The following is a 13401-nucleotide window of genomic DNA, read 5'->3' on the forward strand; positions in this document are numbered from 1 at the left end:
CCGCCCGCCATTTTGGCTCTTTCGTTGGCATCCGCAGAAAGCACAAGAGGACGTTATTTGCCGCTCAATTATTTCCTCAATTACAGTGCGTTTAATTTATTACCATAGGAGCTACGACATGATAATGTTTAACGGTGTGGCAAATAGATTCCTTGTATGGTAGCTCGGCAACAAGAGAACAAAAATGGCGAACGATACTACCTACCTAGACTTCATAGAACCTTGGCTTCCTAAGACGTAAGAAAAGAGGAGGAGTCACGCTGGAAATAACAGCGTCACGACTATAGAAACATCAATAACCAAATTTCTTGGTTTGCATATTAATAATACATTAAATTGGAAAAATCATATTAAAGAAGTAACCCCCAAACTTAGCTCAGCATGCTTCGCAATTAGGTCGTTACAACAATTTCTAAATTGATTACCGGTATCTTAAAGACAATATATTTTGTCTATTTTCATTCCATTATGTCCTATGTCCTACAGAATAATATTTTCGGGAAATTCTGTAGATAGTAAAAATATGTTCTTATTACAAAAAAGAGCCATTAGAATAATAGTTGAAGCAAAGGCTAGAGAATCATGTAGATTATTTTTAAAAAAAGTTAGAGATTCTGACCTTAACAAATCAGTACATATACCCTTTAATAAATTTCCTCTTATGTAATAAAGAAACTTTTCGAACTAATTCAGCCATACATAGTACAAATACCCGCAGAAAGAATGATTTTCATATGCTATCATCAAATTTATCATGCTGTCAAAGGAGAGTACGTTGCATGGCGATAAAAATGTTCAATAGTCTTCCTGAAGACATTAAGAATCATAGCCAAAACGCTGCATTATTTAAGGTAAAACTAAAAAATTACGTAATATCTCACACTTTGTATTCTGTAGATGAATTTTTGACATTTTACAGTACTGTGTAAATATTTCAATACTATTAAATGGTAAACATACTGCATTGTATAAAATATTATTGTTATTAAGGTATTAATTCTGTACGTATTTCATATTTGCATTTTATTGTTAAACATAAGAATTGGACATGTTCTTTATTCTATGCTATGAAGCAAATGTAAGAATATTATGGAACGAATAAATCTGTCTCTCTGTCTGTCTGTCTGGACAGCCTCTTCTTACACCACACTGAGAATTCTCTCCTTTCTATGGAGAATATTTCTAGGTAGATACACTATTTATTTATTTATTTATTTATTTATTTATTTATTTATTTATTTATTTATTTATTTATTTATTTATTTATTTATTTATTTATTTATTTATTTATTTATTTATTTATTTATTTATTTATTTATTTATTTATTTATTTATTTATTCTGGTGTAATTAAGGCCATCAGGCCTTCTCTTCCACAACACCAAGAATACAAATACAATAATAATAAAAATAAACAAAAAAAACACTATAATATATATATTTTGTATATTATACAAAATAAAGCTACACAAGAAATAAAGAGAGAGAGGAAAAAAAACACTATAAACAAAGTAAAGCCACACAAAAATATACACAGGTTGCAGTCACACAAACTTTAAATGAGTGATTAAGTATCATAATTAATTGTATCCTACCTAATTAAATAACAAAATAAGAAACATGGAATTTTAATCTAGATTAAAAAAGAAAAAGAAAAAAAAAACACAAATCAGTACTTCTAGCAATACCTAAAAACATTAACTAAGACAAAATTTTCCAATTTAATTTTGAATTGTGATAAAGTCCGGCAGTCCCTGACGTCATTAGGTAACGAATTCCAGAGGCGAGGTATTTCTACAGTATAGGAAGATGAGTATAAAGACGTTCTATGATGAGGGATAGAAAGAAGTGTTTGATGTCGGTTTCGAAGAGTTGTAAGAAATTGAAAGCGCGATAACAGATAATTCGGAGTAGAAGTATGCATGATTCTAAACAGAAGAGACAGTGAATGTATTGTTCTTCGTTTCTTCAGACTCACCCATGAAAGTAACTGGAGGGAAGGTGTTATATGGTCAAATTTACGAGTATTGCAGATGAATCGTATGCACACATTATGAACACGTTGTAGTCTCTCAGCTAAGAGTGAATGATTCCAGAAGTAATGTAAACACGTACAGATCCAGAAACAAAATTTGGGTCACCTGAATTTTTTCCAAGTTTCAGTTATAACATACTGCGCATGCTCAGTTCTGGGTCTGTAATTCATTTTTTCAATCCACTTAAATCTGGATAGCTCAAAACAGTTCCCTTATTCCAGGGGCGTATTTTGCGGGCTACCGGGGCTACCGGCTGTAGCCCAAGGAAATTACAAAAGAAAAAGTTTATAATATAACATAATGTAATAATTTTGTATTATTAGTTTTACCATAGTAATTAAAATTAAAGTAATTGTTAGATATATTTTGTGTAATAATAGGGTCAGCGGTAGCCCAAACCCTTTAACCAGTATACGCCACTGCCTTATTCTAGGGAAGTTTAACTCTCTTCGATTAGGCCTGGTTCAATCTGGAATAATGAAATTATAATAGTACATTATGCAACGAGCCTATAATGATAGTAATTAAGACGCAAGTATGGATGTTTATGAAACGAGCGCGAGTTTCATAATATTCATACGAGCGTCTTAATTACCATTATAGGCAAGTTTCATACGACTTTTTATTCTCGACCATATTTCTAACTTGAAATAATTCAGATGTATACATTTTATTTGTATCTGACAAGATCGGAAGTGACCTTGTTCTAGATCGTGAATTGTGGGACGTGCGCAGACGCGAAAGTATTGATTTTTTCCGAGGAACAATAATGTCATTGACCTTGATGTAATCCCGTTAAACTTAATATAACCTTGATTATCGAATTCGACATTGAAGAACGAGATGACAAATTGAATTTATTTGAATATTATTTACAATCAACGCTAATTATTATAGTAACAGAACATAACCTTCTGCGACGTATTGGATTTCCAGCCTCCGTGACTTTTCGCTAATTCTCTTTCGATTGCATATCCGAGAATAATCGATACTTGCGGTTTTATAACGGTACAAAGCTGACTTGTCATTGGCTGAACACCTGTACTTTAATGAGTAGGTGTACTTTAATGACATGCATTAAAGGATTGCTACAAGGTGTATAATTACTACATTTCGGCATGGTCGAGCATAAAGATTTATATATGATGTAACTTATTTTTGTTGTCATTGTGATTAATTGTCTTCTGTTATGTATTGTGTGTCCAGCTCGAAGCTTGATTTGGACGATGACAACCAGCTGTGTTACGAAGCGCGGTGGATTCTGTTGGCTTCGATCCTGGTAGCTGCAGTGTTCACGTTCTGGGGGATTGTAACCGTGGCCATGATCACACCTAGTCACTCAGATTTGGCCTCCGCTGTGGCACACCTGCTGTCTGCGAAAATTCTCTTATTGTGTCTGTATGTGCCAAAAGTATGCCTGTACAACCGTTTGCGGTCAGGAAAGTCCTCGCCCCAAACAACATTGCAACATTTCTACGAAATATCTCACTTCAGATCACAACCACTCAAAACATTACCATGTAAGTGGCAAGTATTCATTTTTGGTTTTTTAGACAGTGTTTTTAATTAATTGATGAACTAGTGGACTTACTCGTGTTAAATGTGTAATATTTGTCAGGCTTACAGCTGTTTCAGTGCTTCACGCACCATCATCAGAGTAGGCTCTGATGATGGTGCGTGAAGCACTGAAACAGCTGTAAGCCTGACAAATATTACACATTTAACACGAGTAAGTCCACTAGTTCATCAATTAATTATATTCAAGTGTTAAAATAGGTGTACGCAAGATTCAAAATGGGACAGTGTTTTTGAATGTGAAATAGCTGTGACTCCAAGCTGTTGCATCATGCATCAGCCAAGAACTGACATATTGATCAGTCTTATCTTCTTGTTTACTTTCAGAATCATCCTGTCAGATATGAACTGTTATATCGAAAGATAAGTAGCTAGGACTTCCTTCATTTCTGTGAAGTATGGTACCTACTTAAAAACTTTCAACATTTGCATTAATATGGATTCAGCCATTTGTAACCACAAGCAGCATATTCTTTTTTTTTTTTTTTTTTTTTTTTTTTTTTTTCGGACATCAGAGATAGAACCAATCATCCAAATGTTTGTGTTTACTTCACCAGTACGGTCATGGAAAATGGGCCAAACTACATACATCTCTTTTGTGTAAACCACTATCGCATTCACCCTCATTTTAGAACGTTACCACAGTCTAAACCCCATTTCAGTTTGGTTGATAGGCTTTCCCCTCTACTCACTCTCTCTTCCATCAGTGAAGGGGAAGCTGCTACTGTCCATCTTACTAACGTTCGACTAATTGACTTTGAACACAGTGATAAAATTTTATTATTGAAAATGTTTACTGGTAATTTATATTTCGAAAGCCTATACTAAGCTTTAATATTTCATTTTATTGCTATTTATATCAACTGGCACATTAAAAAGCTACTGACAGCAGAAGATAAATGTTGCTACTCTACAGCATACACAATGGGACAATCTGCACTGTGTCACTCCCCCCTGACTTCATAATACAAACTAACATCCCTTAATTTAATTATTAGTTGGAAATATTATGAGAACGACACTAAAATATACACAAACATGTAATTGTCAAACTTGTGTCACTGTATTTTATATTCACTTATGTACTTTATTTAATATTTTATTTTCTTGTGTGTACAACTTGGGGGGGTGAAGGTATAAGAGGTAACAGCTACCTTTCTGTTACTGACGGACTCTGGGCAAGTAGAAGGGGAAAGAAATGCCTTCGCATCCTCTCAACTTGTATGAAATGTTGTTTAGTATATACAGTCACGAAGCTTGAGTTGTGAGGTTGCTAGGAACAATAGACTGTGCAGGTACTATTTCACATTGTCTGTAATGAGGCAATAGTAGCGATCCTAGTGGTTAGCAACTATCTATGGATGCATATTTATTACATATTGAGCTTCGTGACTGTATATACTAGACTGTGACGTTACTTCAACTAAATAGTATGGCTACAGTTACCTGAAATGTAAACAATTAAACTACTATAAATCGACATGGTACTTTACAAATTAAAAATAAAATTACCGGTATAATAAATAATTAAATTTCACTAGATATTTTGTTCAGTAGATCAATATGTACCGTCAGTATAATTTTGGCAGTTTATATCATCTACAACCTGCATATATTAATTTCAACTATCCTACTCATGGTTATAGAATTAAAAATCTGTTTCGTTGAGTAAAAACACTAATTTGTCATATAAATCCTTGTCCTAACCTTTTCACTTAATCGTTACTTGAAGTAAGTAAAGAACCTAAGTATTTTAAATTGAAGAGTCCACTGCAAGAATGATGGATGTCACTTTCTTGTCGAAAATGAACCAACACTGTCAATGCATAGCTTAAAACATATAGAATGTACATAGAGAGTTACATGGCATTAACACTGATAGTCATTGTCCAGTAATGATCGGAAAATCACAGTTAAGCTTTGAGCGCTAAGCATTTCAAACTTTCAATTGCTTCTCTTGCAAAATGTATTCCAGATGACATCATTCATTCTTGCAGTGGACTCTTCAATTCTTAATCTCTTCAAATCTTTGTTGTTTTAACAAGTCAATGTTCAACACTGGAAGGTTGCATAGGACGTTCAGATTTTGCACACTGATACGTCTTATTAATGTAAGATGTTGTGTCAAAAAAAGTTGCGAAAATAATAAGCAAGGTAAAACGATGTTCCGAATATTGCTGTGAATCTAGTAGTTGCGCAGCCTTTTGAGTGTAGCGTGTGGCAGAGACGAGGAAGAAACAAGGCTGCAACTCAGTCTGTAAATGCAGAGTTAAATAGGGTCTATCACTATGAACAAAATATGAACTGAGTTCATGGAATTAAACTCATAGTAAAATATGTTTAATGGCCTTGCAAATTAAACCTATAACAGTATATTTTACAATAAGTACACAAATACAATATAAAGCCACCGACACAGGTTCGTCTTTCTTAGAACCTGTACGATCCCTTCTTTATTTCTCTTATTCTGTCCTTCCACCCCTTCTGGTTGTCATACACACTACAGTCTCACTGAACATAAAAGAAGAAAACTGTGAATTGTTCATGCAGTAAATTCTTATTGCACCACGCACAGCAAATAAAAGCGTTGTTTGCTGCATCCTACATAGTATATTTTTAATCTGTAGTATGTTTAATGGACTCGCTTTTTATGTTCAGAACCAGTGATTTAAACTATTGCCCATAAGAACATATTATGCTAGCATGATACAAAGTTCAGGAGAAGTTATGTTAGATGATAAATTTCTAGTAATCAAATTATGCTTTGACTCAATAATTACGAGCGTGTTATATTTTTCATATTATGCCTCTTGTGCTCAACGTAAAATAAATTTAACAATTATATAAATGAAATAAACACTTTCTTTAAAGAATATAATGTACTGTAATTTTCAATACAGTTAGCTATGTGAAGTTACCTTCAAACCTCAAAATTATTTTAAGTACTGTACAACGTAAATTTTCTATTCATTTACTAACTAGGAAAATTGATAATTTGCCTTTATTTTAGGAATTCTGCATCGGTGAAACTTTCTCTTTTCAAAATACAAAAATAAATGGCTAATAAGTAAGCAGTATTTCCGTAGTAACTTGAGATTTTCTTTAATTGATTAACATAATTTAATAATTGCTCGTGTATATAATGCAATATTCCATCACGCGAACAATTAGATTAGTATGGTATTCAGTTTCTCTCAAATTAAACCCATGATTCTATAGCTACAGTACACTGTTATGTTCAGTAGCCTGTGTACTTACCCGTCATTGCCTCGTGACACAGGTACTACACAGATCTTGCCTTCTTCCGAGCCACAGCATCAGGGTTTCCAAAGTACTGTAAGTACTAGTAATATTCCAAATACTATTTAACTGTCTTGTAGATCGATTTCGAACCATTTTTTTTCGCAGAGAATTTGTTATAAATGTGACTTTTCAGTGTACAAAATTTGAAGGTCCTACCCATTCTTCCACTGTTGAACGTTCCCTTATAAGAATATATCTGATAGTATGCTTGTTTTGGATCTTGAAATTCTCATACATATTTTGTTTTATTTTCATTTATAACTCATCTTGTCTTTTGAGATCCAAGTTTTAATTGTATTAATGCTTCCTCAATCATTCTCACCAATTGTCCAAGTACATCATCATCTGCACACACTAAATATGGTGTTGTTCTCTTAAAATGGTTCTATTTGAGTTTACCTCAATATTTCTTATTGACTTTACTAAAAAACAATTAAATAAATAGTTAGTAAAACGTTTCCTTGTCTAAGTTTAATCCTAACAGTAAAATTATCAGCTATATATATATATATATATATATATATATATATTAATATAATCCATGTTGAATTTTTCGTACACTACTTTTAACACTTGAATATAAATAATTGATTAAATGGCGATCTTACTCGCGTTAATTATGTAAGCATGTGCGGCTTATACATAACTAATGCTAACCACACATACAATAACATAAATACAGACATGGAAATCCTACACATACAACCCAAAAACCAAAAACTCAACACACTAGAACAATATGAAATATACAGACACACTAAAACACACCCCAATCAAATCCTCAACACACAGATCAATTTCAGAACACACACACTATTTGACACAAGTCTTCATCACATGAACGCACTCACACAACAGGCAGCGAAGTTGAGATAGCGCCGAGATCTAGTAGGCTCTGAGGATGGTGTTGAATAGCACCGAAACAGCTGTAAGCTGCACATGCTTACATAATTAACACGAGTAAGAACGCCATTTAATCAATCAATCAATTAATTAATATAAGTTGAATTCGTTTTGTATTGAAGTAAGATTGTTTCTGTTGAAACAGCATTTATCCCTCAACCACCCCTCATAAATATGGATCTGCCTCGAGTAACATCGGATGACAGCGAATCTCTGGAAGATCCCACGCAGATAGTTCCGAGCTCGCTGTACTCACTGGACATGTTCAGTCAGTCATCCGGCAGTCAGAACAATATCGATGACGATGACGAAGGAGATGGTGATCACTGCGAGGCCGGTACTAATGAATTCACAGCGCCTCAGAATACTGTGATACTAGTTGACAGTAAAGACATAGCAAGGCATGGTAAGTTTAACGAAAGTTATATTTGAGAGCAGTGGCCATCTGTGTTTATTGAAATTTTCAAGATGTAAGTTTTCTTGCGAATTATATCTTTTTATGAGAAAGTGTTGTGGTGCTGCGGAAACTCTATTACTGGTACATAAATATAAGTTTTCAACAACCCTGTATAGTAAAACCCCGTTACATTGCTGGGGATCGAGAGACATGCTTATTAAAAATATTAACGCAGTAAAGAAGTTGGAAATTTAATCGTTGTTAAAAGTGTATATTATATAGAAAAATGAAGAATAATAATTAGAGCCGGGATGTTTGGCAAAATGCATATTTCACTGGGTGGAAGTAAATCATTATTTGCTTAGATATAAATGTGATTTGGAGTAAAGCAAAGTGATAGGGCCAATTTTTATTAGCCTATTTTGCCTTTTTTAAGGTGTTTCTTACTAATAAATGCCTTTTTTTGTTATTTTGAAGCAATATTTCTTGTTTATTTGCAATTTTCTAATTAATTGTAATGTAATGTGTATGAAATTTAAATATTTGAAACAATGACTAACTTTACTAACAATAGTAAGTAAAAGTGATTTATTTCGGTGCTTAAATTGCTAATAATCGTGCTTTAATATTATTGGTGTAATATGAATAATGATCGACAATCCACAGTTACAAATATAATATTGTCATGTCTTCACGATACCAACAGTCAGCTTTATAATTTTAAATATTAAGTTCGTTCTCATAGAAGTTGTCACGTAGAATTTCCAATTGTTTGCTTTCATATTTTCAAATCTTACTGTTACAATTTTGTGCTAAACGTGTTTATTATTGTAGGAGAAAGAAATCTGAGTGAGGAACAGTCAGTTATTGTCGGGTGACCGAAAATATAAGATGGGTTAGCTAGAATGCCCAAATTCAATAAACCATTGAAAAGTAAACTTCATGCTTACGTTAGTGAATTTGGTACCCATGTGTTTTCAACCGATGAAACAGTTTTGGGTCAATGTAGAGTATCCACCGCCCACTGAACGAATATTGGTTAAAGGAGCGTTGAGCGACTTCCGCCGATTTTGGAATAGACACCGACGCACTTAGGTTAGGTTAGGTTAGTTTAGGTTTTTATTATCCCGTCAAGATGTTTAGGATTAGTGTAAAACTGGCCTATGTCTCCTATAATGGGCGGGACATAAGTAACATTCACCACAGTTTTGTTATGTAAGGTTTGTGAAAAAAGAGAGTTAATCACGAAAAGATATTTTATAAGTCAACATGTGTCACCTACGAAGAAATATGTGAGTTATGTTTGTATAATTTAAATTTATTGCTAAAATATATTATGCCTTTTTAAAGTAATATTTATAATGCCTTTTTCAAAGATTATTGTGCCTTTTTTTTTACGTTTTTATTGCCTTTTTTTGCCTGCATATTTTAACTGTTATAAATGCCTAAACATCCGGGCTCTAATAATAATGAAAGATTTTCTTTCATTTTGCTATCTAGCTACCGGTACCTTTTATTTCCTTCATTCTTTCGAAACTTATAAAAAAAAAATTAGATTCACATTTATTAATAAATTTACATAGTATTTATGTATTATTTATAATACATTAGGCCTAATATTTGTTTTTGGAGTTTTTCAGAACGAGTTCCAACAATCACTATGCCAGTATAATGAATTTAAATAACTCATTCACGCGTTATCTTGTTTATCAGGGCTGTAGATCTCCGATCATGCGCAGTGTTTTGTATCTGGGACTTTATTCCAACAGCCCAACCTTTCTTTGGGTAACTACATAAATTCCTTAAAATATTGTGGGACATGATTGCACCATGTAATATCTGATTCTGCAGTACTGTATAAAGGAGTCATATGGTACCAAAAAAGTTATTTTTGGCTTGCAGTCTTTGTCTTTGTCTTTCTGGCTTATATAGGACCGATAGCCTATTTCTTATTTGCGTTAAATTTGTGATTGGGATTGGCCGTTTGTGTTTTTCAGTTAACATTATGTTTCATCTGCATTACATAAACACACGCATATGCACGCACACACACAAACACATATAGGACAGTTATTTACACTGTAGATGGCATTTATCATTGTGAGAACTGCTACTGATAATATTTATGTTATTTTTTTCCTCCAGAAGCAGCTTCGTATATGTGATGAAGCCCATAAGTCTAATATTTTTCACTTCAGGAGTTTCATCACCAAAAGAGCATCATGCCCGCATAATGTGAAGTATGCAAGCTAAGAGTTCAAAGACTAAACTTTTTTTTCAGATATCTAAAATGTAAACCAGTGCATTGTACAGTAGTGTGATTGTATTGAATTTTATATACTTTAAAGTTAATGACAAAATTGCATTATTTAAGATCATTAAGTGCCTTGTTTCTGCCATTGTCTTGAAATATTTTACGTTAAAGCTTAAACATATTGATCTGCCTGTCATCCTTGTGGGTTGATTCAAATACTTGTGATGAGTACAGGGAGACACAATCAAAGTCACAGTTCTCTTAAGGGTGGTGCCATCATTTAATTCAGTATATTACTGCAAACTTTATCAGAACTGGTAAAGGAGAATTATCACCAGGGATAGAATCATTATTTCCTGCTTTTTCATTAAGAATAGCAATAAATTTTGCAGTAATATACTGAATTAGATGATATCACCCTTACGAGAAAAGTGACTTTGATTGGTTTTCCCCTGTACACTTCATATGATAATATCCAGTGTGTAATTGTTCTAACAGTGAAAGTATTACAGATTTCATCATAGCTTTAAGTTCATATAAATAATCTAAAAAGTGGTTAAAGGAAATTTCTTAAAGTTGTTGTTAATGTATCAGAGTGGACTAATGCTATCAAGATGTCCACTAACATATCAGCAGTACGATCTGTTCCTGGTCGTTCCTTGACAGATCAACTATGCCACCAGCCAGGATGCCAAGGGTATACGATAATAGACGTAGCTCCTATCCATTGTAATACATTTCTAATCAGCAGTGGCGTATGCTGAACCTGGAGTTTGGGTGTTCTATTAAAAATATATAGTTGGTCTATCTTGCACAATTATTATAGGCCAAAGTGAATTATCGGGTCAACATTAACTGCCATTTTTAATATATAATTTAGTATTATTTATAAATAATAACTATGGGACAAATGTTGATGACCTAAAAATCTACTTAAAATGATCATTAAAATGCCCTTAAACTAAAGGAAAAATGACATAAAATTAAAAGAAAATCACATTTAAATATTATTCAAAGTACTCGCACCACAACTTCTTAAGAATTAATCACCTTGTTTCAATGACTGCCTTGCAAATGCCGGAGAAAGGAGGCAACTACAAATAACGTTATTCAAAATTGCATTATTTATGATCAAACAATAACCATGGCCAGCAAAATAACCTGTTTGAAGTTCCACAACCCGCTAACTATTCTACAATTTCATATTGTGAAATAGAAAAATGCCTAGTATATTGTTCGCTTTTTGTTTTATATTGTTGCACTAAATTCGGAAGTGGCGGGGTAGGTCTACCCTTATTCACTATATGTAATTTCTCTCCTAGTGGGTGAGAAGAGAATGGCTTTTGCAAAAGATCTTTTACAGTGTACATTTCCAAGTGCTATTATCATTAAATAAGTAATTTAAATTGTTCACCTGCGCTGGCACACAACTATGAACCCTAGTAAAACCTAAACACAGTAGATTCACTCACACAAACAGTAAACACACACACGTCAAACACAATATTTTGTAACGCTATTGACAAGTTGAGCTGCCTCTATACAGGACGACCTGCGAGCTTGAGAGAAGCGAGTATCCCCACCATGCCACCTTGCGCGCGCAGAGAATTATAGCAGTAACTCTCAGCAGGGGATGTTCTTTTGTACGGCATTTCGTCAGGCAGAGCGTACGTTATAAAACGAAAGCCGTTCTGGGGATGTTGTGCACATTCAAGCAGCAGGCATTTAAAATATTTAAATGGTAATGAATTAAAATTAGTCTTGAACTATATACGTTAACTTCCAATGAGATTACCACGCATTTAAATTGTGATAAATTAAAATTATTGTTGCATTATATAAACCAACTTAAAATAAAAAATGAGATTACCGAATTTACAGGGTGTCCAGCGCACACCTTGAACACCCGCAATATACGCCCCTGCTAATCAGTGGCGTTTAGTGAACTGAAATGAAAGGTGAACTGCCATGAAGAGACAAGGTTTAATTGCTCTTTAAAAGTCATTTGCGAGTGATATCAATACAGAATAGCTTGCGCACAAAAGTATTGAAATGTTTAAACTAAAAGGGTGATAGTAATTTGAAGTTTTGCATTCATTCTTTATAAAAGTCCTATATCATTAAAATATGAGATACTTCTAACGAAAAATATTTGCAAAGATTTGATAACAGTACAGTGTTCTTAACAGTCCAATATAACGTCTTAAGATTTTTAATTCTCTTGGTAGAAAAGCGAATCTGTGAAATGAATATCTGGAATTTTGCAGAATATGGTTTGGTAATCGAAAACTCTGTGGTACTGTAAAGAATTGGGGCATGTACAATCAAAATGTACCTATTTCATTAGTACACGAAGACTAGCTGAAACGTTTAACACAAGTAACATACAGCTTCCAAAGAAAAGCACATTGCAGACAATGGTTAAATGTGATCTTGCCTAAATGTTATTCATATACTGAAAAACAACATTCATATTTTCAGAAATTAGCGGTGTATAATCCGTTCTTAAAATTTTACTTTCTGGGGGTTTAAAAAGAAAGCAAAATACAATCTTTGCAAAATGTATTTTGGTTCACTTTAAAATATTTCTTGACACAAGGTGGCAGCACACGCACTTTTTATTGTAAAGATCGCACATATATCATTGTTACCTCGTTTGTACAATAATGTAAATAAAAATGTTTGTTACAATTTGTAATAAAAAATGTGATTTAAAAATTACTGTTGTTCTTTTATAATGACTGACCATCTTCTGGATATTAAAAATAATTATACAGGTTCAAGAAAATTTCGCGGACATACACTACACCAGGGCTGCTTAATTGGTGAACAGTGCACATGTGTACTGTCCATTGTGCAGGAGCCTCCATGAAAGCAGGAGTGGGATAAGGTTGTAACTGTGGCAGGTAGAATGCGTATCATCTTGTTTTGAAA

At 33.4% G+C, this 13401-nt stretch overlaps 1 protein-coding gene across 1 annotated transcript in view; it reads left to right on the plus strand.

Annotated features, from left to right (window-relative positions):
* The window catches only part of LOC138696918 (uncharacterized), a 135603-nt gene extending 122418 nt beyond the window's left edge, over nt 1-13185 (plus strand). The window contains exons 24-26 of the mRNA XM_069822409.1: nt 3242-3555; nt 7962-8222; nt 10359-13185. Coding sequence (XP_069678510.1) covers nt 3242-3555; nt 7962-8222; nt 10359-10378 — 595 coding nt within the window. The 3' untranslated portion in view covers nt 10379-13185. The remainder of the gene's footprint in view (nt 1-3241; nt 3556-7961; nt 8223-10358) is intronic.
* The last annotated feature ends 216 nt before the right edge of the window (nt 13186-13401 follow it).

The sequence above is a fragment of the Periplaneta americana genome, chromosome 3 (assembly GCF_040183065.1).
Source record: "Periplaneta americana isolate PAMFEO1 chromosome 3, P.americana_PAMFEO1_priV1, whole genome shotgun sequence".
NCBI classification, from domain to species: Eukaryota; Metazoa; Arthropoda; class Insecta; order Blattodea; family Blattidae; genus Periplaneta; species Periplaneta americana.